Source organism: Pogona vitticeps, chromosome 11 (assembly GCF_051106095.1).
Source record: "Pogona vitticeps strain Pit_001003342236 chromosome 11, PviZW2.1, whole genome shotgun sequence".
Lineage (NCBI taxonomy): Eukaryota > Metazoa > Chordata > Lepidosauria > Squamata > Agamidae > Pogona > Pogona vitticeps.
Window position 1 is genome coordinate 8,673,092 of NC_135793.1, and position 25,062 is coordinate 8,698,153.

At 48.4% G+C, this 25,062-nt stretch overlaps 1 protein-coding gene across 2 annotated transcripts in view; it reads right to left on the reverse strand.

The window, feature by feature from the left end:
* Positions 1-1,321: 1,321 nt before the first annotated feature.
* Positions 1,322-25,062, reverse strand: part of OCRL (OCRL inositol polyphosphate-5-phosphatase) — a 29,515-nt gene continuing 5,774 nt past the window's right edge. Inside the window, exons 5-24 of one of the 2 annotated variants that reach the window (XM_078380746.1) lie at positions 22,517-22,627; positions 22,312-22,404; positions 20,584-20,704; positions 20,333-20,500; positions 19,043-19,144; positions 17,708-17,822; positions 17,472-17,588; positions 17,179-17,366; positions 15,967-16,078; positions 13,762-13,871; positions 12,828-12,963; positions 11,521-11,631; positions 10,736-10,901; positions 9,811-10,046; positions 9,368-9,391; positions 7,760-7,879; positions 6,126-6,210; positions 5,195-5,322; positions 2,439-2,550; positions 1,322-2,313 (exon numbers count right to left, since the gene is read on the reverse strand). In XM_078380746.1, the coding sequence (XP_078236872.1) occupies positions 2,189-2,313; positions 2,439-2,550; positions 5,195-5,322; positions 6,126-6,210; positions 7,760-7,879; positions 9,368-9,391; positions 9,811-10,046; positions 10,736-10,901; positions 11,521-11,631; positions 12,828-12,963; positions 13,762-13,871; positions 15,967-16,078; positions 17,179-17,366; positions 17,472-17,588; positions 17,708-17,822; positions 19,043-19,144; positions 20,333-20,500; positions 20,584-20,704; positions 22,312-22,404; positions 22,517-22,627 (2,480 nt within the window). In that variant the 3' untranslated portion in view covers positions 1,322-2,188. The remainder of the gene's footprint in view (positions 2,314-2,438; positions 2,551-5,194; positions 5,323-6,125; positions 6,211-7,759; positions 7,880-9,367; positions 9,392-9,810; positions 10,047-10,735; positions 10,902-11,520; positions 11,632-12,827; positions 12,964-13,761; positions 13,872-15,966; positions 16,079-17,178; positions 17,367-17,471; positions 17,589-17,707; positions 17,823-19,042; positions 19,145-20,332; positions 20,501-20,583; positions 20,705-22,311; positions 22,405-22,516; positions 22,628-25,062) is intronic. The other variant, XM_072981522.2, reaches the window with a different exon arrangement.

Consider the following 25,062-nt stretch of genomic DNA (forward strand, 5'->3'; position numbering starts at 1 on the left):
GTGTGCTGGGGTTCTATTTCCCAGAACCCCTGGCCACAGCATCTGGAGTCTAAAGTCCAAAAAAGCTGGCAGGACCCACACATATTTAGCACTCGATCGGGCCAGTCCTCTCCAGTCTGGTGCCCCACCTATGCGCTGGACTACAACCGGCTACGCCACGCATCCCAAGCCGGGTTTTCTCAAGGCGCGAACAAAAAGGCATTACGTTGCAAGGCACCAAACAGCGTAACCTGGGATGAATCAAATGCCAAGACAGAACAGCTCCTTTACGTTCACGAAGCTGACATGGTGCTCAAACGCTGCCTGGGGAATTCCAGGCTATGGCAGCTCTATCAGATTTGGCAGGTCTGTATCCAGGCAGAACAAATTCTGCACACTGCCCAGTTTACCCCAAAAGAAGAGTATTTACTGTACCTTAATATTCCCCACAGCCATGCTGGCCTGGATTAAAGGCGCTGTTTAATCCAGTGGTGAGGATCCTGCAGCCCAGGAATTACTTCATGGGTGGCTCCAAACGGTTATTTTATGACACACACACAAGTACACCCCGAGCCCATTGTGTTTTCAATTAATATTTCCACTCCTGGAAGGCCTTAGTTGTGGCAATTTTACTTTTCATGAGATGCACCAGACCTTGTTGGCTCCAAAAAAAGGGGTTTTACAACAGCGGAAGTGGATCTCTGTCCGTCTGCCCTTTCAAGTTGTGGAAGTGGGGCTCAGAAAATTGGTCCCTCTCAAACCTCCAGAGCCAGCCGGCCTCCTTCTAACTGAGTGTCTTGTTTCCCTACAGGGGCCGACCAGTTCTTTCAGGAATCCCAGAAAGATGTTATGAATTAAAGCGACTTCTGGAACTCCGCTCCCCAGCAAAGAGTACTGAGAAATCTCCTGCAGGGAGATGTAGCCGAGAACATGCGCAGAGACCAAGTTTCCCGGCCTTTTCGTCCCTCAGCCATGCAACTATCATCAAAGGTAAGGAGGCACGCTTGGTTTTTTTTTTCCTTCAAGAAAGCAACAAAGCTCTCTGGCTCCATCTGCAGGACCTGTTGCCGAGGATGAGATGGTTGGACAGTGTCACTGAAGCAACCAACATGAATCTGACCCAACTCCGGGAGGCAGCGGAAGATAGGAGGGCCTGGCGTGCTCTGGTCCGACACGACTAAACGAAACGAACGAATGAAACTGGTTCAAGAAGCCAGCCTGCCTCCTTTATCTGTGCAGCAAACCACTCACAGATGTGCTGCGTGTGGCCCTCCATGAAGGCTTGTGCTCAGATGGGCACCCACCGAACAGGAGGCGATGCACCCCACCCCAACACCTGGGCTGTCTTTGCACAATGGATATTTATTTTGAAACAACAGTGTCTCCCAATAAATTATACTGTTAAAAAAAAAAAACAGAAAGAGGGAAGGAGGAAGAGAAGGGGGAACAGAGAGAGAGAGAGAGAGGGAGAGGAAAGGGGGGAAAGGAAGGGAGAGCAAAGAGTACAGGAATCCAGAACAGACCACCAGAAAGACAAAACTTGCAGAACAGGGAGGGGTGGCGGTGTTGGGGCAGCCCCCCACAGGGCTGTCTGGGGCTCCGCTCCCAGATTATGGCTCCTCTTCCTCCTCAGCTGCCCCCCTTTCTCCGTTTCCTCCACCCTCTTTAGACAGTGCTTAGTGTTTCCTGAAGAACTGAGGCCCCACAGAAGAGAAAGACGAGAAGAGCCGCACCTTCGCCTTGGCCGCACCGAGAGGGGGCTAAGGGGGGGGGATAAGAGGGCCTCCCCCTTCTCAACGGGGAACCAAGGATCAAAAGTCCAAGAAAGGCCCGGCAGCTTCCTCTCTCTCCCAGGTGGCTCGAACGAATGCTCAGCGGAGGCACACCGGAGGGAGGACATCGCCACGGCAGCTGGACGGTGGGGGAACGGCCAGCAAGTCCCCCGGTGATGTCCAGCAAACTGCCTGCCCCACCCTGCGGCTTTGGAGCGACTCGGGAGTAGAGCAGGTGAGGAGCCAGTTGCACCAAGGGAGAAAACGGGCACAGAGGAAGCTCAGGAAAGAGTGGTGGGAAAATGGGAAGAGACCACCTCCTCTCTGCAGTGAACGTGCCAGAGAACAGATACCCGGTCGGTCCGCCCCGTCGTCTTCTCTCAACCGTCCTCCTCCTCCACCGTGCAGGGCTTGCACAGAGCCCAAGTCCTGGCCTCTTAGTAGTCCTCTGCTCCCAGCAGGAAGCCCAGGAGGAAGCCGATAGCATGCTGGCGATCCTGCGGGGTTTGCTTTGCCTGAACGTTTGGCGGCGGCCGCAAGAGAAGGCTGGCGAAGAGGGTGGCTGCAGGGGAGCAGACATCGTTGGCACGTGAGAGACGCAGGAGACGGGGGCAATAGGGAAAGAGGGGTTGAAATAGGGAGAGCGGGGGGGGGGGGTTGCTGCCGGTCCGCCGGGCTAGCGCTTACCTAGCATGTTGGCACTGACGTTGTTGCTCTCGGAGTATTTCAGCAGTTCGCGCAGGAAGGCCATCACGTAGCGGAAGACGTTCCGATGGGACCGTGGCAATTGGCAAATCACCTGCAGGGAGCGGGGAGGGATCATGACAGAGCCTCTATGTATGAATGTGAGAAGCTGTCTTATGTGGTGTTACACCTGTTAACCTGTCTAGTGGAGTGCTTTCCAATGGGAGCAAGCCTTCCAAATTTCTGGAGGTTTTTGTAGTCCTTCCTGGGGATGTGGAGAACTGAACCCGGGACCTTCAGCTTACAAAACAGGGGCTTCACCACTGACCCCCATGAAACTTTGCAGAGGGAAAGGAGGCACTGCTCACTTGTAGAGCTATGACTTTGCATGCACGTAAGTTCTAGCTTTTCACAACCCCCCCCCCAAGTAATAACCAGGTTGGTAAGCCAGCTCTGCCTGGGAAGCTGCCACCTGCTGAGGTCAACATGAAACAGGTAAGAGAGGTCATTGTTACCCCTACATGTGAAACAACAGAACAATAGCAATAACCAACTAAAGAGGGGGGAAAAGGAGTTAATTGCTATTACAGTCACTGGGGCAAGGCTGTTATTTGCAAAGAACTGGAAAATCAATTGTCAACTGAAGATGGAGGAATGGGATAAAGAATTGTGGAATTAACCTGTGAAACCAAGATTAGAAAAGGAACATTGACATGTAATGATTTTAAAAAAAATGTGGAATTTCATTTTTGATATGCGCCTTTCAGAAAGGAAAAGGGTATACACCTGGAGAAGAATCCATGCATTTTGGAGAGAAATGGGGCAGTATGAAATATAATGAAAAATAAAAATGCAAACTAGTCCCCGGGGCGGGGGGAAGGGGAGTTACAGGTTTAATAGCTGTGGTTTTGTTTATTTCAAAGTTCACTTTTAGTAGTGCTCTGTACAATTTGTTGTTGTTTTCTATGGTTTGAAAATTAAGAGAAACGTTTAAAAAACAACAAAACAACAGAACGTTTAGGAGGTCTTCTTCAAAGGAGGACCGGGGAACAAGGATATTAATCATGATGGGCTATCATGTTAGCTCCAGGACTGGAGGACGTCTGTCTCCAAACAGTAGTTCCTGGGCAACCCAACAGGGAGAGAGGACTTTTTCCACTCCTGGGCTTTCCCTTAGGGATAGCTGGTTAGTAACTGGGGAAATAGGATGCTGGACCAGACCTGTGGTCTGGAACCAGGACGGTTATCCTTCATGTTCTTCTCCGTACACACTCAGCCCTCCTGGATGGCAGGGGAAGCAGAGAGCAGTTGAACACAGCAGGAATAAGGCAAATTGGGGGGGGGGGGGGAATCCCAACAGCAACTCACTGCGCAAAGCGCTCCTGGCACCCTTCCCCTCCCTGCCTCTCCCTCCCCGCTTTAGGACACTTCTCTGCGGCCCTGTGCCATCTGCACACCGAGAACTGAGTAACTCTGGGCTTTGATCTTGTTTTGAAAAGGTAACTCTCGTGTTTTCAGAATTCACCTTCTTGGTTTTAATTAGGTAGTCTTTGATGAAACCTCTGATCTTATCACATTAAGCGAGGGGCTAATCTAATTGAGCTGCCTAACCCTCTCCCATTCCATTTTAAATCCATTGCTATTTAATATTAGAGGGTCTTTTCCCCTCTAAATTCCTTTCAATCATGCTTTTCTTGTGGCTCCTAAAATAGCATTTAGCCTGACAAAGAATTCTGACACCTTTCTCGGTGACCCTTTTGCGCATCTCAATAGATACCCTGTCCTCCTGTTAATACACATGCTCCTTGCGATCTGTTTTCAATCTGGATCTAGCTACTTACTGGATTTAGCCCCTTGCTTAAAGTACCCAGCTCGCTGGCATGGCAGCAATGTGTAGCCCCCATAATTAAATTATAAACGGCCCAGAGAGTGCTATAAGTGCTAGGGGAAGGTATATAGGCAGCAGACTTTGCTTTTACCCTCTCTGCATCTGGAGAGAGTCCAGGCTTGCCGTGATCTAGGTCCCACCTGTTTGTCTTTCTGGCAGGCCATGGCATCTGCCAGGCATAAGACTTTTTGGTTCCTTGAATTTCCACTTCCACAATTTGCCAAGTAGTGCCCAAGCAAAGTTTCAGGAGATGCAGCCGGCCCCAACCAGTGTTCTGGTTTTCATGTTTTTTGTTTTAAACAAAAGGAAACTGCCCCAGGGCTCCTTAGGAGAGACACAAGACTGCCTAGGAGGGGTACATCTTTGCGGGGGGTCCCCACTGCAGAGCCTAATGGGCAGCAAGCCCACACCTTCCTGGGAGGCAGGACACCCTGAAAACTAAAATAAGGGCAACTGTGCTAAGGAAATACAATGCTTCTGTAAAATAGGGTCACTCTGCTTTGCAGCTTGTTTTTTGCAAAAAGCCAGAAAAATGTGTTGTCTTTTTTTTTTTTTTAAGAACCTGGAACTAATTCCCAGTCATTTCTGGGTTTTAATTTTCAATGCATTTTGCCTCCAGTGAGGTTGGTGCGTCCTAGCAGAAAGTGGCAGAGATTTACGTTGCCCTCCCTATATGCTGTGACCCATACAGAGCTCCACGCCTTGCTACAAAGTCATCACTGGAGAGAGCCTTTGCTGTCATCAGGGCTGCTCTTAGGAGAGCCAGCCTTTCCACCTGGAAATGCACCTTTCCCCCTACCCATTTCTGGAAGCAGGCGAGCGACCCAGGCTGATCCAGGGGTGTGTGTGTGTTTTCTGTTCTGGGGCTTACCTGTCGGCAGAGGCGACTGTCGTGTGAGCAATCAAGGCAACGCTGATACAGCTCATAGCAGATGACCGGTTCAGGCAGAGCCTCCAAGAAGATGAGCAGAGCTTCGGCCACAGAGTGGTTGCTGCCAGCTAAGGGGCCCTGGTTAAGGAGGGTCAGTTTGCTGCCAAGCTGCCCCTATGCTTCTTCCCCCAGGCTGGTTTCACGCAGGAAGCTCTTTTTAAAACCCTTCCGGCGCATTTCAAAGGCTCCACCCTTCGCTCGCCGGTGCCTTCTGAGCAGAGGAAACTGGGCGCTTCACGCACTCGGGAAGCTGGAAGCAGGACAAGAGAGCCCAAGAGGCAGTCTGTGTGTTTCACCCGCCCCCCACCCCACCGGCTCTGTCCGCTCTTATTGCTAGGCTCAATCAGTAGGAAAACAAATAAGCTAGCTTCCCAAGGAGCTACCAGCTCATTCACTTGACCTTCCAACTGATGAAAGATTTTCAGTCTGGTTCCTAGTGAGATGGAATTTACAGGAAAGTGCCTTAGGTGAGGGCTGGGGAAGTAACTGTCTATTCCCTCAGAATTGGTTGGGACCAACACAAGGGGCAGTCCAATGGCATCTGGGGTGGCCGAAGGAGCCCCACCTTAGCCTTAGTTATTTTGGAAAGCCTGCAAGGGCAGGCAGAGACATATTGTCAATTTCTGCTCCCTGCTCTGGCATCTCTCCAGAGGACCCCCTGACAATAAAGGCAGCCAAACTGCAAGAGTTCCCTCTTTTAAACGAAGGCAAACTGTCCACACACATCTCTGAGCTTAGCTGTTCGCATTTTACAATACGGGAGGTTCATCCTGTAACCTGCTCCAAAGCCTAAAGGACAGAGTGGCCACGGAGCCTTGGCCACCAGGGAAAAAGACAAGGGAGGCTGGTTTTCGTTTCACTCAAAGGATACGGATCGTCTCAGGAATGCTGGTGTCGAGACACTCAATGATTTCCTGCAGCTCCTCCTGCATGCCAGGCGTCTGGAAGAGGTCTTCCTACAAAGGAGATGCGCAAGGAAACATAAGAAGCTTGTTCTGGGCAAAGGTAGGAAAAGAAAAAATGGGAAGAGATTGTGGAGGAGGATGGTTAAGCCTTTTCAAGTTCATGCCTGCTGCTCGGACTGGGCAGAGGAAGGAATTAACTCCTTCCTGGGCGGCTCCTTCCCACAGGCAGAGAAAGTAATCTCTGCCCCAGCACAGTCAGCATCCGGAGTGGGGCACATACAGAGTACAGTGTATGCTCATAAACACGTGCATAATATACAAAGTGAGAAATTCAGATATCGGCATGTGGTCAAACACATTTTTCTCTCTTAATGGAATGCACTGCAAGCTAAGGAACAGACGGGTTTTTGATTGCAAATCAATGGTATCTGGGAGTTGCAAATGGGATAAATCTATTTTTTTCATCAAATACCAGATACCATTGATTTGCAATCAAAAATCCGTCTGTTCCTTAGCTTGCAATGCATTCCCTGAAAGAGAGAAAAATGTGTTAGACCACACGCAGATACCGTGTTTCCCCGAAAATAAGACAGGGTCTTATATTAATTTTTGTTCCAGAAAATGCATCAGGCGTTGTATTTTACAGTCATATCATCTTCTGGTTGCTGCACAATGGCGGAGGGTGGGATTTCAGTTAACTAGGGCTTATTTTTGAAGTAGGGCTTATATTACAAGCATCCTGAAAAATCATACTAGGGCTTATTTTCAGGTTATGTCTTATTTTTAAGGAAACATGGTATCTGAAAAAGTGCAAAGAAAGATGCAACAAATTGCAGCTGCTTGCAAACATACCTTGGTGAAAGGGTGTGTGCAGTAAGCTCTGGACACTTTAGAACCACACAAAAATGCATAGATTAGGCACACATGCAAAAGAATGTCCCTAAATTGATCTCCAGGGACTGGAGAAAGCTCATGTGGCCCTCGGATGAAATGGGCTTTGTGGTCAAGACTGGAGAAACTCAGCATGCTGGAGTTTAATTTCCACACGCCACCCCACCCTGCCTGCCCTACTGCCTATGTAAGGGCTGGCCCAGGGCGGCTCTTAACCAAAAGGGCCTGCAAGGATGGAGGATTCACGCCCACCCAATTCTCTACAAGAAAATGTAGGGCACTGCAGAGATGGCCCTGCATCACAAGCCATCCGCTCCTCCCTCCTCCTATGATGATCCTTACGTCATGGTTATCTTGAACTTTGGGAGATGCAAGCCCTTCCTCTGATCAGATTGGGAACAGAAACGGGCAGATCTAGTCCCAGGGATGGATGTGGTTTTAAATGTGCCTTTTTCCTTAAGATGTGGCTGGATATCTCTGTAGGTCTTCTAAGGAGGTGCCCATGCAAGCCCTCTGTGCATCTTCTCTTTAAGGCCAAGAGCAATTGGCAAAAGCGAGCCAGCTAAGAAAAACGGTGAAGTTGGGAGCGGCTCCTGAGAACGCACAAGTCCCCAAAGAAGGTGCTCTTCCTGCCGAACCCGTCTCGCTTCGGGCACTGCTTGTCCTCTGTTTGGAGCGGCCCCGGCTTCCCCTCCCCCTCCCCACTCACCTGATGGCAAGCATTCTTGAAGAGGTGGTCCACCAAGAGCCAGATCTCCTTAGGGACGTGTAAAGGTCGCTCCCCGGAGTCTTCGCTGTCCTGGGGCACCATGTCCAAGAGGGACTTCTCCTGCCGCCCAAAGACAAAGGAGGTTGGCCTTGGAGCCCATGGGTCTCACTCAGTAGACGGTCAGCTAGCTGTGTTCATGTCCACTCTTCCCTCAGAGAGCCAACAGGGGCCTTAGAAAAGATCAGAACCTCCCCGTGCACCTTCACCCTCTATTACAGGAATGGGGAATGTGTGGTTGCACTGCCTCTCCCATCATCCCTCTGCAAGGTGAGGGTGATGGGAGTTGCAGTCCATTATTATCTCTAAGGCAACATATTACTCACTTCTGCATTAATATTCATCTGGTGTCCCTGTTCCATTCCCTCGCCCACCTACAATCTTCTCTTCCCCAGGGATATATTCATTCCTTCTCTTCGTTAGTTTAGGAAAGAAGCCACTTTGGATGTGGGGGTCCATCTTTAACAGGCTACCACGGAGGCAGTGATGCAAAACTGAGCCTGGATCAGTAGCAGGCCATGGAGCCAGCAGAAAGCAGGGTTGGTCTTTTATACATAAAAGTCATTTCTTTACTGCCTTTTGAGCCTGGCATGGGCCGCTAAGGATTTCTATAATGTGAGATGGGCACTTTCATGCCCCTTCGACACAAGTTGGCTGTGTGGTAGCTTTGTGTTCCCTGTCCCCATCCCTCGCCGAGACCTCCACTCACCAGCCAGCAGGAGTTGCTCCTTCCCCTCCCCATCACATGATCTTCCAATCTGGGCAGGAGCCTGGACTCCCCTTCTCTGCCTCCTCCAGCAGCTGGCCACTCAGACGAGGAGGTGGGCAGGGATTCTTGCAGCGCTGCCTTCGAGTGGCCAGTTGCTGGAGGCGGGAGAGAAGGGAAGTCCAGGCTCCTGCCTGGACTAGAAGATCGCATGACAGGGAGCAGGGGAGAAGGAGTAACACAGGCTGGCTGGAGAGTGGAAGTGTTGGCGAGGGGGGGCAGAGAATGCACGGCAGCACAGCTGCCACGCAGTCGACTTATGACAAAGAAGCACAAAACACTTTGTGCCCATCTCTATTTGCACTTAAACATACAAAATGGAATTAAGGAATATCAGTACCCTTGAACAAAAACTGTCCTTCTCTTTTTCCTCACTGTTATTTGGAGCGATCAGCTCTATCTCAAGCAAGAGTATTCAAATAATGAGTGAAAACAAAGAAGAGGACAGAAGGGAAAGAGGAAGGAAGAGAATTATTATTGCCATCAAGGATGGAGAAGGTGCAGCCCTCCACGTGCTGGTGGACTGCAGTTCCCATCATGCCCCACCATTGCTAGGCTGGCTAGAGCTATGGGGAGCTACAGCTCAAAAACGTCTCCGACACTCCCGTCGTCAGTGCTGTCTAAGGACTCATCCTGTGCAAAGAAATACCGCTGAACATGGGGGGCAGAGAAACAAAGAGGAAACAGACTTCCGCAGCACCTGCTTGCTGTTAAACTGGGCTGCCAACTACCTGGCAGAAAACTCTTCCGCGAACCATGACAGAAAACATGGCATGGCCTGTTACCTTTTCTAGGAAGCTGTCCTCGCCCTGAGACCAGAGTGGGAAGGCAGAAGCAGAAGAGAAAGAGAGGGAAAAAGAAATATTGAAGGTGTGTCACTAGCCGAGGAGCTAAAAGAAACACCTCATGCGCTGGGAAGGAAGCCGTCAGAGGGAGGAACAGATGCCTCTAGGCACATACAGAGTTTAGTGGTCACTTCAGGCGAAATGGTTGCTGAAAGGGCAGAAGGGAACTGAATACTGGATAACTCAATGGAGGGGAACCGCCAGCCGCCAGACAAGGGTCTGGAATCAGGTAAGTGCAGAATTGCAGACGCTGATTTGGAGGAAAAGGGCCTTGCAGAACGGGCCGAGAGGAAAAGGCAGCTGCTCCCTACACCGGCGGGTTAAACCTGGGGTGAGTTCAGGTACCGCACCACCAACCCCAGGGAACCCCTTCCGCTTCCTACCAGATCGATCAGCCGTGTGACGGGGACTTCACGGATGGGCCGCCTCATCCGGCACAGGGCCTCCAAGGAGGTCCCGAAGCAGCTGGGCAGGTAGCTGCCCGTGATGGTGAGGAAGTAATCCTTGCCACGGTCCAGGTGAAGAACGAGGATGTCTTCAATCTTGTCCTCCCCAGAATTGAGCAGCGTCACCGAGTCCTTGCTGACGTACACGTCGAGGGAGATGTCGATCGTCTCGTCTGGAACGGGAGGAGAGCACGGAGACTTTGAAACAGACAAGATGGGCTCTAAGGAGAAGCCCCTCCCCAAATCTCTCGGGAACACTTCCTTTTATGAAGAACGGCATTACTGAATCGTTTCAAGAACTGGACAGGTGCCCCCTCTGCCTCCTTCACCCCAGTATCTCCAAAGCAGGAGCCATTCAGAACCCATGCTAAGAAACAGAATACACACTACCCAATGCGAAGTCTACTTCGTGGACTGCAATTCCCAGAACCCCAGGCCAACATCACTTGTGAGGAGGTCCAGCCATGCCAGCCTTAAAATGCAACCTTACCAAGCTCTGCCTCTGGCTGAGTCTCAAGAAGGACTTGCCTTAAAAAATGGAACCTCTTTAGGATTGCAAGCAGCAGCCATTTAACACCAGATGGCCCTGGGGAAGAGGGGTCATGGACTCCCCTTCTCTGCCTCCTCCAGCAGCTGGCCACTCAGAGGAGGAGGTGGGCAGGGATTCCTGCAGCGCTGCCTTTGAGTGGCCAGTTGCTGGAGGAGGCGGAGAAGGAGCACAAGAGGACATTTAGATGAGTGGAAGGCTCCTTGTTCTTCTAGAAATTTGGAGCCACGCTTTTAAGATACTAGATTCCCGGTCAAATACAAAGAGTGAACACCAGAAGGAGAGACGGATTCCAAAAGATTCCTGGAGACTCACTTGGCTCTAAGTAGCCCTCGCAGGGTTCAGCACGAAGCCAGGGCTTGCAATACTGGCTGTCGTTGAGCTTGGGGATGAAGGAGAAATGGCAAGTCACTTGTCCGTTGTTGGTGATCTGGAACTTCTCCTTCTGCAGCTGCCGGAACTTCGTATTCTCGAATGAGAACTGCAGGCCAAAAGGAGATGAAGAGAAAGGCTTTTGAGCAGTTAAGGAGATGTGTTGGGTTTGGGGGGATCAAGATTTTGTCCCCCACCCACGAAGTTGTTGTTGACTACAACTCCCCAAATTCCCGAACAGTCATACCATCTGGGGATTCTGGGACCTGGACTCCCAAAGAAGAACTTTTCTAAACTCTGCTCCAATGGCATGGAGGTACAGAATACACATGTGATGTACAATAAGACTCCCGTATCTATGAGATACTGATCTGCGGTTTCACTTATCCATGGTCTGAAAATATTAAAAATATGAAAGGAAAAAAATCCAAAATATGTATTCTTCCCCAAGAATACACATTTCTTCCCCAAGAATACATATTCTCTGGTTGCCTTTGGCAGCCAGGTCTTGGTAGTACACCATGAAAATGCTTTTTTTCTGGATTTTTTTCTTTTCCCATGCTATGCATAGTGTTTGCAATTATCCACAGTTTTCAGCAATCCCCCATAGATATGGGGGTCCTGCTGTATTCAAATTGCTGGGACTTTCAAGCACTAGGATTCAGAGGACGTAAGCGCTGTCTTTCTGGCAATTCAGAAGAAGTGGAAGAAGAATCTGTGACTCTTGCCTCTCTTCTGCTCAGCTCCAGTGATGGGAGGAAGTCATTCTCCATCCTGTCCATCATCCGTACAATATCCTCAAACACTTTCCGATATCGCCGTTCATCCACAACCTTCACCTATGGGGGAAAAGGTTACAATTTTTAGCTTAAAAAAAAAAGACTGGCAACAAGAACCGAGACGTTTGAGGACTCCCCGTTTGCAACTCTGAAGGAGGCAAACAGTTCTTTTGCCAGGTGCTGCCCAGCAGCAACTAAGAGCACAATGTTGGCTTGCCGATATGTTTGGCAAAAGCCAGCTGCTCCACACTAAGCAACCCACTTTCTAGGGAAGAATTCAGGCAACCTAAACAGGTCTCTTTTGCCAAAATGGTTTTTTTTTTAAAAGGATGTCATGAATACACACAGAGGGTAATGGAGCCAAGATTTGCCTGCTCCTTGCATGGATATCTCTGATGAGAAATACTGCAGAGAAGGGTGGCTGCTTGTGATGGATGCCTTCTTGATACCGAAGGTCCACTCAGCTTCAAAAAGATGCCATCCACTAACACCAAAGAGTGCTCCTAGGCTCTGGCATTTCCTACCAAGAGGGACCAGCAAAGTAGGCCAGGTGGATTCCCTCTCTGCTCTCCCTCTATTGGCAAATAAACCCCTTTTCGCTCAGAAAGCTCCTGCCAACTGACCAGCTGCCAAGCTCTAGGCTTGATGCCAGTTGGGTGCCTGATTTTCATTACAGCCGTGCCTTTCGATGGACGCTTGCTTTGAGCAAGCTGTATAGTCCCAGAGCACTCGAGAAGGACGGACGAGTCAGCCACTCCATACCCTACTTTTAGAAAAACCTGGGAGGCTTGTCATCAAGTTGGAAGTGACTTGATGGCACATAATACAATTTAATTTTTAAATGATCGTTTAAGTTGGGATTTTAAGTTAATTCTGTTTTCATAACTGATTTTGCTTTGGATTTTAACTGATATTACTGAGAGCCACCCTGAGTCTGATTTTTGGGAGAAACGTAAGATATCCATCAATTACAAATACAGCAAGACTGCTGTATCTACAGGACCGATGCCCATGGTTTCACTTATCCACTGCCTGAAAATATTAAACAACCTTGCCTTCCCAGAAATGCACATTTACAAGGTGTATTGCCAGAACCAGTCACTAGGGGGAGCCAAAGACATAGCATTTCTATACCCAAACTTTTTTGCATCCACGCGGGTGGGGGCTTGGAACTGATCCTCCCCCCCATACTATAGCCCTACTGTAAACAGCTGAACAAGATAATTGACAGCAGCCCCGGGCAGAAAGAGAGTTACCCCTATGAGGAAGAGGCTGCTGACGGGCTTGTGGTCGCTTGTTTTTAACTCCATGTGGCTGCCGTAGTAGAGCTGGTTGATGCTGCCTCCCCTCCAAAGGATTCGGTCACACCAGGCAGGCACCCGGCACTTCCCACTGCATGAGAGACAGGAGAGAAACACTTACTGCCTTGTGCCACATTGCCTCTTCTCTCAATTCTATTCTAGGAAATGGGGAAAAGTTAACTTTTTTTCAGCTACTAGCCTCACCATCTCTCACACAACAAACTAACTAGCCCCTCAAGACAACATTTCAGTGCTCTGGCTGTTCTCCTTCATGGGACCCGTCCTTTTCAATTCACCCCACAGGCAGATTTCTCCAAACTGGTGCCTTCCAAGCATGACGTACTATGACATTCATCTGATGCAGACCTGGGCAAAGTGCGGCCCGAGGGCCACATACGGCCCACAAGCCGTTCCTGTCTGGCCCGCGGACAGTTTTGAACATCAAAACCATTTATAGCTTTTTGTCTAAAGTTGATCAGCTGCTTATCTTTAACATACCGCAAAAAAACCTCTATAGTATTTGTGAAGATTAACAACTTTAAAATGAAAACAATCATAACATCACTGTTTCATTTTATTTTTAAGTAAAGTTTGTTTGGCCCCCGAACACAGTTCAGATTTTTCATGTGCCCCCCCCCCTATAGAAATTAATTGACTACCCCTGAGAAGGTGGCCAGGGGAAAAAAATTCTCTCTTTCTCTCTTTTTTTGGGAGGGGGGGGAACTTCAGCTTCTGGAGACTAGCTTTTCCAAACTCCAGGCAGAACTAGTTTTGCTGGCTACTCTGCTCAAAAATAACAAATACCAGCTTCTTAACCAAGAGTGACAAAATCTGCATGTTGCACAAATCCTATTTATTCACAAAGCTGACCTGTTAGGGAGCTGCTTACCTGGAATCCCAGCGATCTGTTTTTGAGTCGTATTTGTATGTGGGGATGAACCTGATCTCTCCTTCCGTAAAATCAGCAAAAGCTGTTTTTTGAGTACGCTGGATATTCAGCTGGAGGCAAAATCAACAACCGATCAGCGCAGCAGCAGAGCCCCCGAAACCGTCAAGACAGGAGAGAACTTGGAAAGGTTTTTCTTTTTAATGACAACTCCTTGTATTTTCCATCAGTGCAGTCCCTGGCCATGGTGACTGAGGGATTCTGGGAGTTTGCAGTCCAAGCAACTCATTTTTCCACATTCCTGGCACACTCGCGGACAGTGCCATGCTAGACACAAAAGCAGAGTACTAATATGTGGATCACATGACTGGCTGGCCAGCACACATGCGCGTGCACACATGTGCGCACCCCACAGCCAGCACCTGCATCAGACTGCCCCTGCAAGTAGGAAATCCAAACCGTTTCAGCTAACCTCAGATGGGGACACAGCAGAGGGTAATGGAGGGTAAGGTGGGCAGGAAAAGCACTAAAATGTCAGCTTTGGGGAGAATTCTGAAAGAAACCCTCGAGCATGGTGCGCTTTCAAGGAGCCTCTTGCAACTCCTTTCCAGATGTTCCTTGCAGGTTTTGAAGAGCCCTGTTCTAAAAGCCGGCCAGTTTACGGAATGCGGTATGCACAAATGTCACTATCGACAAGAGGTTCAGTTGGAAATTATACTTTGAGACAGAGACATGGGGGAGAGACACTGAATGTCAAAGAACATGCAAATATTTATTGAAAATGTAAATGTAAAGAGGATCTGGTCTACCAATGGTCACTACATCAGAGATGACACCTTGGAACGATGAACAACAATAAAATGTTCACCTTCCTTTACTTTCTTATCATACATTAGCTAGCCCCTCTTCTCTAACTCAGTGGTCCCCAACCTTGGGCCTCCAGATGTTCCTGGACTGCAACTCCCAGAAGCCTTCACCACCATCTCTGCTGGCCAGGATTTCTGGGAGTTGAAGTCTAAGAACATCTGGAGGCCCAAGGTTGGGGACCACTGCTCTAACTGACTGACTTTCCCATCTGACCCCGTGGAGCCTCGTGGCGCAGTGGTTAAGCTGCTGTACTGCAGCCAAAACTGTGCTCATGACCTGGGGTTCAATCCCAGGTAGCTGGCTCAAGATTGACTTAGCCTTCTATCCTTCCGAGGTCTGCAAAAAGGGAAACCCAGCTCGCTGGGTGGGGGGCAATGTGTAGCCTGCATAATTAACTTGTAAACTGCCCAGAGAATGCTTGAAGCGCTATGGGGCAGTATATAAGCAGCACAATTTGCTTTTGCTTTGACTCTCCGATGTCTGCCCAGCTTTTGACTGCTTATCATGTTTCGATCCTCACCAAAATGGCAGAGATCTTCAAACAGTGTCCTGCATCAAAGCTGAGAATATTTTTATCTAGCCCTTTACTTAACTCTGCACAGACAGGTGTTGTTTCAACCAAGGCTGGTCTATTAAGTGGACGAATCCCTGGTCTGAAATCCATGTCTTTCATAATAAGGTGGTAATTTTGATAAAAATGTGGATTCTTAAGAAACGAGCAAAGTTATTAGATCATGAATTTAATGGATGCTTTGATATGTGCATAGGAAAAGGTTTATGGTCTGATGAGACGCTTGGGACCCTTTTGTACACTCTGCAGGGATTTAAAAAGTTCGACACTGGCTGGGCTAAGGCATTATGCATGTGGCCAAAAGGCATAAATCCAGCCTGAGTTTCACCATGAGCTTCAGTCATCCTTAGTCCTTGTTTCCTAGCAACAGCTAGGGGAGAGAATGTTCTGAACACACATACACTGGAGTAGCAACAAAAGCAGGAGAGAAGTGTTGCAGGCAAATGGTAACAAAAACAAGCAAGTAAGGCACACTGAACCAATGGCTGGAAAATCAAGGTGTTTACTACGCTAGAAGAGTTTGATAACTGATGCAGTGTCTTACTACGCATATATACTCATAAGCACGTTGAGTTTAAAGGGCTAACTCATAGTTAACATGCACACACAGCAGCGGCCCCAACAAGCAATCCCGGATGCCAGTCATCTCAAGAGAGGTGTGCCCTTGCTAACTGGCTCTCTGAAGGCGACGTGACACCTGCTTCGGATGGAATATCCCGGTCAAAGGGGAACAGCAACATCCCCAGAAACACAAGAACGGCCTCGCTCACCTGGTCATACATCAGCAGTTTCTGAAGCTCATTTTTACTGATCAGAGTTTTCACCTCGTTGGCATCAGGAAGGCACAGCCTGTAGTTCAAATCTCCCAACCAGATGACAACACTGAAGGGGGGGGGGGAGAAAAGAAAGATCAGAGGAACTGTACCCTTGTAGCACAGTGGTTAAACTGCTGTCCTGCAGCCAAAAACTGTGCTCACAACCCGAGGTTCAATCCCAGGTAGCCGGCTCAAGGTTGACTCAGCCTTCTATCCTTCAGAGGTCGTTAAAATGAGTACCCAGCTTGCTGAGGGGGGGGGGGGGGGCGGCAAAGTGTAGCCTGCATAACATGTAAATCGCCCAGAGAGTGCTGCAAGTGCTATGGGGCGGTACATAAGCAGCACACTATGCTTTTAAAAAAACCCACCAGCAGGGGAGTCAGGGAAAAAGAATCTCCTGATATAAAGCTTCAGCTGTCCTGGCTTCTGGTCTGTTTGCAAGCACTACTTAGTCTACCGACTCAGGAAATGGGTATAAAGCATAGTGTTTGAATAGCGCTTGCTTATTAATTAATTAATTAGAAAGATGGTAACCTTAAAAGGTGTTCAAGGCTTGAGACCAGGCTATAAGAACCAGCATCCGACTCTACGTATCACTGCCCCTACACCTAAAACAGAAACAGAGAACCTGTGGTCTATTAGATGTTGTTGAATGACCAGGACCCATCATCCTTCACTACAAACTAGCGAGGACACACAGCTTCCCCAGCTGCCCACCGTTGCTTCGGATCTGCCTACCTCGAGCAAAGCTAAGATCGTTTTACTGAAGGCCCCGTGGCTGAAGCTGGGCAGCTGCTGAACTCAAAACCTCAGCAGCAAAGCGACCTGCGCCGGAAGGCCACCGGAACAGGATCCGGCCTGTCTCTTCAGATTGCGAAGACATCAACAGGAGAGCCCCGTCTTCCCTAACCTGGCACCTTCTATGCATTTCGAATTCTGTTTCTATCCCTGCTGTCCCAAAGGAACAATAATCAGGAACGTCGGTGGGCTGCCGTCCACCTCACTTTGAGGGCACCGGGGTGTGTGTGTGTGTGTGTGTGTGTGTGTGTGTGTGTGTGTGTGTGTGAGGGAGAGAGGGAGGGAGGGAGGGAGGGAGGGAGGGAGAGGGAGAGAGAAGCTTATCCAGGACACCCGGCCCTCCCTTCTCTTCAACGCCCGGGAACATACTCATGTTTCATGATGGTGAGCTGCGGCAGACCCTGGTCGGGAGGCTGGAAGCTCATCCGGGCACAGATGTCCTTGTAATCTTGATTGCGGCGCTCAAAGTCTTCCACGTGGGCAGCCAGGTGGGAGTTGACGACGCAGAAGCTGGTATTGTGAAAGACAAAGCGCACGGCCACACCCCCCTTGTTACCCTGCCGAGGAGGAGGAAAAAAGGCAGTTACCCAGCAAGCAGGAAAGGGAAGTCTGGCCCGCAGAGATAGCCACCCAGAGGCCTCGCCAGTCAGGGCGACACTCACCATTTTCCCCATGATGCCGGTGCCCACGGTCTCCGCCATCACTTCCTTGATGTAGCCGTAGTGATCTTTCCGGGCAAAGATGAGCAACATCATGCCAACCAAGCGCACCAGCTGCACCTGCAAGCAAGGCACAAGATGCCGGCGTGACCGTCCATTTTGTGCTCAGTGGTTTTACTTAAACCAAATTCGGGAGGGGGGGGAAGCAGGCGGTTGGGTGGGTGGGAGCAACAGCTTGCCTTCTTGTATTTGGCCTTGGGGTGCAGAGCCTTTTCCACGGCGTTCAGCCACTCTTGTTCCTTGGTCGACTCAAAGTAGAAGAAAGCCTCTGTGCTCAGGTCCAGCTCTTGGAACCTAAAGCCAAAGCTCATCAGGTGCGGTCCATGGTCTCCGACCGCAGTGCCACCCCCAAGCCTCCAGAACAGGAGTTACATTTCATGTCCCTGAGGTTCCCCCCACCCCCACCCCCAATTTTCTGTTTCTGCAGGGGTTTTTTTTAAAAAAATTCTCCCCTTCCAAATTTGGAACTCCCTCCAGAACAACTTGCGCTTCAAGGAGATGATTCTTCTCCACGTCGTTTTAGCAAAAATGAAAACAAGCCACAAAAAAAAGGAGGACGGTGTCAAACTGGGGGCAATTTTTCCCTAGCTAGCTGTGGCTAAGAAGCAGCCAACGGATAAACAAGCTTGTCCCGTTCCTCCATTACAAAGAGTTAGACCTCCATCTATCCTTGAAACGACAGCAACCGAGTGCTCACGGGATGCAAGCCTGTCCTTCTTGCCTTCCATAGGATAGGACAGTGCTTTCTGGCTGAAGCAAACCACAGACAGCCTTAAGATGTAAAGCTCAGTGGGTTGGAATGCCTGGCAGAGGGGCCAGAGATTCAAATCCCCTCTGTACTTTCACAGGGAGGAGTCCGATTAGATCAGTGAGAACATGTGCGGCTGATGGGGTTTAAAAGTTCCAACCGCTGTGTAGCCCCTTGCGCAAGTTAGGTGGTCCCAGAATGCCAGGAGGAGGGACTGGGGAAACATTCCTGAGCACAGTGGTGCCTCGCTTAACGAGCGCACCGTATAATGATGAATTCGCATAGCGATCCCTTTTTGGGGATCGCTAATGCGAAGGCATCCCAACCGCCGCAATGGGCAAAACTTGCATTGCGACGCCCGCGGATCAGCTGTTCGGCGGTTTACCGAGGGTGCAAAAATGGCTGTGGATGGGGAAAACTTCGCTTAACAGTGAGTACAGAAGCCATTGGAACGCATTAAACTAAGTTTAATGCGTTCCAATGGCATTTTCCATCCCGTTTAGCGATGTTTTTTTATAGCGATGGTTAATCCGGAACGGATTAACCTCGCTATGCAGGGCACCACTGTAGATTATACCTAAAAAAACAAAAAAGCCCTTGGGAGAGTTGTCATAGATCTTGATTGACGATGGTGCACAATGATCCCCATCAAGCCTAATATCCAGCAAAGGGCAACAGGATCTCCATTTAATCATCACTGCCAGAGTTTCACCTGAGTGGGCTCCACAAAGTCCTTGGTCCCTGAAAACCTTTGGGGCTCACTCACCCAATGCAGTAGATGTCGGGGGGTTCTGGGTCACAGCCAAGCCAAGGTTCCAATCCACTGTCTGGAGACTGGCCGTTCACATTCCATGTCCCTACAAAAAACCTGCAAATGTATGGAAGGGCACTGAGCTGCGGCAACAAGACTGCAACCCGAATAGGGGACACCCAAAGACAGTTAGGTCCCCCGATAGGCGCCTGGCTACAAAGGCAGGCAAGACGAGTCCCAGGCACCGTAAAACACCTGCAGCAAATGCTTACTCATGTTTGGCCACCTGAGGCCCTGAATGGGCTTTGTAAGCCAAAGGCAAACACCGATTTCTTTCTTTGCAATGTGTAAAGAAACCCGCCTCAACCCAGAGAGTGGGATTTGTGCCTCTTAAGAGCATGCCACTCAAAACACCGAAATAGCAAAACTTTTTAAAAAAGAACAAACGCTATGCAAGTAATAAGGATTGTTCTTATCCTAAGGATTGCAAACAAAACAGAAAAATGTACGTAACTGTTGAAACCCATGGCCTTACAGGGTTGAACTGAATGTTAAATCAGGGTTTAACATTAAGAACACAAGCTGCATCAAGTCTCAAGCTGGAGCGCTCAACTCTCCTGGCGCAGCTATAGTCCAGAAACTTTGCTTCCATTTCAGATTTGCTGCAAATTGTGGCAATATTTGGAACTGGTCAAACTGAGGTTGAAATCCTGTTGTTCAGTAAGTAAAACAGTCCCACTGAATCAGTGGAATTGAATGAATTGGATGCTTTAGGAGAAAGGTAGCATATACATTTTCAAATAAATGGAACCTACAGAGGAGTCAGCTTGCCAAGGCCCACTAATTCAATTGATATACTCTAGCTGCAATTTATGACACTAAGCAACAGGATTTCAGTCAGAAAGTGATGTTCACTCCTGGAAATAAGACATCATCACATTTTAGGGCTTGGAGGCATCACCAATCCATGGCAGAAGCAGCTGAACCTGGTCTCTGTGTGGGGGAGGGTGTGAGTGCTAACGGCTCACTGAGGCACACACACTCACAAACACATTCTCACACACACATAAAGAGGGAGGGAGGGGGGGGAGAGAGAGAGGGAGGGAGAGAGGGAGAGAGAGAGAGAGAGAGATCTAAATAAACAGTACAGGTTCTGCCTGCCAAGGGAATCTCATTTACTCCTAACCTCCCAAGAAAGATTTCCCGTCACATTTTCATGACATTTAGAACCTTGGAAGTTGGCCGAGATGTGCTACCCATGCCAAAACTCAACTCTACCTTTGATATTTCCACAAGAGCACTCACCTGAAGTTCTGGATGTTGACATACTCCTTCTCTCTCTTGGCGATGGCGTGCTTAATGAGCCCCTCTCGCTGCCCAGACTGCGTATGTGTGGAAGGGGTGAAGAACATGCGCATGGTGTTGCTAACCTTGGGCGGATCCTTGCTGACCCCCTCCTTCTCGCGGAGCCCTCTGGAAGGGAAGGAAAGGTGGACTCAAAGAGAGCCCCCCCCCCTCGGCTGGAGCAACCGCAGGGCAGGCTCAAGGCAACTTACGGCTTGTTTTGTGGCAAAGGAGGGGGCGGAGGCTCCCGACGGGCACTCATCTGCTGGTTCTGAAGGTTTCTTTTCTTCTCCAAACTCAGAGCATTGAAGTTATCTTCAAATCCCAGAATCCCTGAGATTAAAAAAAAAAGAACCATCTGGGGTTATGACTTCAAAATCCTCTAGGGGAGACTTAAGGAAGGCACGTAGGAAATGAAGACACCAGGAGCAGGAGGCGTCTTGATGTTTGAAAGAGGATTCCTCCCCAGGTAGACCTCGCTGGCTGTCAAGATCTGATCGGGGCTGGCCTTCATCTCCCGCCATTGAAAGTAGCACACTAAAGACTAGATGTCAGACGTAGAACTCCAGGAGTGCAACATCTTCTCCTCGGAGGCCCAACTGGGGCTCACGTGGCCTTCATCTCAGTACAAAGTTAAAATCAAGCTGTCCAACTGACAAACAGTAAGAGCCAGAAATCCATAAATGGGTGCAAATAGCCTGTTTCCCCAAAAATAAGACCTAATCTGAAAGTAAGCTCTGAAAATAACCTGAACATAATTTTTCAGGATGCTCATAAGACCTACCCTAAAAATAAGCCCTCCACCCTTGTGCAACAACCAAAAGAAGAGGACATGGCTGTATTTGAATAAATATAGATTGTTGTACATGGAAAAAATCAAACATTCCCTGAAAACAAGCCCTAATGTGTTTTTAGAGCAAAAATTAATACAGTGGTGCCCCGCATAGCGACAATCCGTTCTGAAAAAATTGTCGCTCTGTGGATTCGTCACTATGCGGGGCAAAAAAGCCCATAGGAACGCATTAAAACACGTTTAATGCGTTCCTATGGGCAAAAAACTCACCGTTATGCGGAAATCCCCCATGCGGCCACCATTTTAGCTGCCCGGTAAGCGAGGAAAGGGCGCGAAAACACAGCGGGCGGCCATTTTGGAACCGCCGATCAGCTGTTAAAAAAACCATCACTATGCGAACATCGGTAATGTTTTACCATTAGAAACATTGTAATGCAATCGCTTTTGCGATCGCAAAAAACACATAGCTATGCGGATTGGTCGTTAAATGAATCGCTCGTTATGCGGGGCACCACTGTATAAGATGCTGTCTTATTTTCAGGGAAATACAGTACTATTTATTTCCCAACTTAAATACCTGCATTACTTATATCTCCCCAAAGGTTTTCCCAGAACCACCAACTGGCACACAAATAGCTTTTAGGAGTGCTTGGTCAGAAGTGTTTGGTGGATTCTTCTGTTTACATCATAAAAATTGCAGCTATGAAACCCTCTTGCGCTGGCTATGAACTTAGCAGTTAATCTGTTGTCCACTAGGCCTGTTTCTCTTCCTTTCACCTCATCACACAACAATGTGTACTGAAATAAATATTTAAAACCATTAGAAAGTGAGTACTGCAGCGGAGGGAGAAACAAGCTGAGTGTGTGTGTGTATGTGTGGAAAATGCTGGCATGAAAAGAGAAGACAGCAGCTGGGTGGGCTTGCTACTGGGTTTCTAACTCGGGTGAAACTCTGTAGGTTGAGTAAGTAAATAAATAAAGCAAAAGGTGACTTCTTTTTCCAAGCCCCTTGCTCCTCTGTTAGCATCTTTTTGGGGTTTTGTGCACCTCTGCATGCTAGCAAGGAAGGACGTGTTTAAATTTCAGCAAGTCTGCTAAGCAGGAATGACAGAGGACAAGAGATGCCCGTTAGATCAGGCCACGTTACCTGCAGAAAGGGGATCTGCTGGACCCGACAGGCCTTTCACTTGGTGCCAGGACGGATGGTCCGTAAGATCAGAGAAAGAAGCCTTTGAAAGGTCTGGGGAGAAATGAAAAAGAAGTTTTTTTAAAAAGGGAGGGAAATACCCATGTCAGGCACCAGATATCATCCTAAACTGCTCAGCAGGGCAGGAGGGAGCAGAGACGGTTACCTTTCTGAATCCGCAGCACCTCGGAAAGAAAGCTCAAGCAGAGCTCTTCATCCGGGACCTCGAAGAGCCGTTCTGCGGTCCCGTTGCCCTGCACTCGAATCTTGCAGCCAGCTGGAAGGACAAGGAAGAAGAGCAGACGCTCGGGAAACAGGGCAGGAGGACTGATAAGCAAAACAGGCCACATCACGAAACGGGTCTGGCTTTAAAAGGAGAGAACGGTGGATCGAAGGAAGAACAAAACAAAATCCACCACAAAGCACTCGCTGATTTGAAGTGGGGGGTTGCTTTGCTGTTTATGCCATCTTAAAGGCCGCAATGAATTTCTTTTTAGACACAACATTAACAAGCGCAACATTTTTGCTCTGATAAGCCTGGATGTGAACTGTGCCTCAATAGGAAGAGATGCCTTTACAAAATGCTACAAACTGTAATCAGAGTGGACTTTGAGCTGAGAAGCAGCCCCACCCAGAGATCCAGGAACAGAGATCAGGTTGCTGGCAATCATTTGATATGATTTGACATGTATTGTGGGGTGTTTATTATGTCAAAAAGAAAAGGAAACTACAGTATGTTAAATAAATAACATCACCACAATGAAAATAAAACATGGAAATAACAAAGAAGAGCTAGCTGGCTCTCTGTTAAAAACATTATTAAAACACTGAAGATGATGACTATATAGAACAGAACCAGATACATATTTCTTAGAGATAAATGCAAAAAACCCAAAATGTCTGTTATTTTCGGACGGACCACAGTACTGACTGGCCTTCTTTCGAACAGATACATCTTGGCTTAATAACATTTTGGCATGCAGCCACGTTTCAAGATGGGCACAGCCTTCTAAAACATCATAATTTCCTGTTTCATCCAAATGAAGAAATTAGGGTTACTAGCTTCAGAACAAGCCAGGATTTTAACTCAAGCTCAAACCATGGTTTAACATCCTGGTTTGTTTCAAAGCTGCTAGGCCCAGTTCTCTGGTTTGAGGAATTAAGGTTAATTAGTGCCTTCCTGTCTGCTGAAAAAGAAGGAGCAAGAGGGCTGCATATTCCAGTTTTGTCTCTTGCCTTATTAAGCAGAAATGTGATCACCAGAATGTAGCTTCCAGTAAACATTACATGAGGTGGCTTATTGATTCAGCACAGTATGAGAAAAAGAAGAAAATCTACTGATACCAAGCACCAGCTTGAATAGCTAAAACCAAGCACAATTTTCTCTTGATGATCCAGGAAGCCATGGTACAGGCCAAAGAACAAATTTTCTTTTTTGTCTTGGTTCCTCACAGAATTATTTAAGGCCTCAAGGAACAGGGACATTTCCAAAGCTCTGAAGCCGGACAAATGGCAATCCGATTGGCTATTAGTTTCTACCACCCACCTCCTTCTGCAGCATTGGCAGCTTCAAGCATAGTTTCCCACCTTACACACTTCTGCCTGAATGATAATGATCCTTGAACAGACACTTATCCTCAAAGGGATCAGATACGTTTTTCTACAATGCAGTTTGGACATCAAACGCTCCAGCCTTCCTGTACCACCCCAGGGTCAATAAATAGGCACCCCTTTTCTATGGGTAGCAAAAAAGAGGCAGCCACCAGCCACACAGACGACAAGTTTTTGAGAATTCAAGAGTCGGAAACGGCCAAGGTTTGCTTTTTATAAGAGTGAAGCCTTTTTGCCAGTCATGTAGATAGAATTATCATGCAAAACCCTCAGTTTTATCTTGCCATACAGAGAAAATCGATACCTTCCGTGTCCCGGATTCCTCGCATTTAGACATCCATCACGATTCCTCTTTTTCACATGCATCCCTAGGCTGACATCCCATTTTATGAAAGTAACCCTTTATACAACCACTGGCTACATGGGCTAGTGAGCTGTAGTCTCTGGCTGTAGAGCCAGGTGTTCAATTCTCCACTATGCCTCCCGGTAGAAGAGACAGCCTGTGTAGCCTTGGGCAAGCTGCACAGTCCCAGGGCACATCCTTGGAAGAAGGGATTATGCGCTTTTCTGCCCAGGATATCCAAGGCAAGGGGCTGCTATAAACTGGAATCAACTTGACGGCACACAAAGCATCGGGTTTTGTATCTTTACATGATGCCATTGAACCAGCAGAGTTGAACCACCAGTTTGATGTTCAGTTCTGATTCTCGTTCAGGTCAATAAAGAAGTTCGGGGCTAAATCCAAATTTAATTATAAACATAGCAGCCCCACAAGATGAACAAAGTGTTGCTATTCACGGGGTTCTGCTCTACTTTGCATACTCAGTATGGTGTAGTGGATACACTGAGGGTCTAGGACTATGGAGGCCTGGGTTCAAATTCACCCCCCAGCCATGGAAACTCACTAGGGGAAGAGAGGGAAGTGGTAGAATCACTCCTTAAATATCTCCCTTACCTTGAAAGCCCTATGAGGACTGCTATAAGTTGGGTCTGACTTGACGGCACGTAACAGAACAACTCTGCTTGAGACTAATAAGTGGCTATAGCTCTCTGGAACCGGTTTGAGGTACACCCACCTGTTCAGGTGTGCTTCTTCCAGGC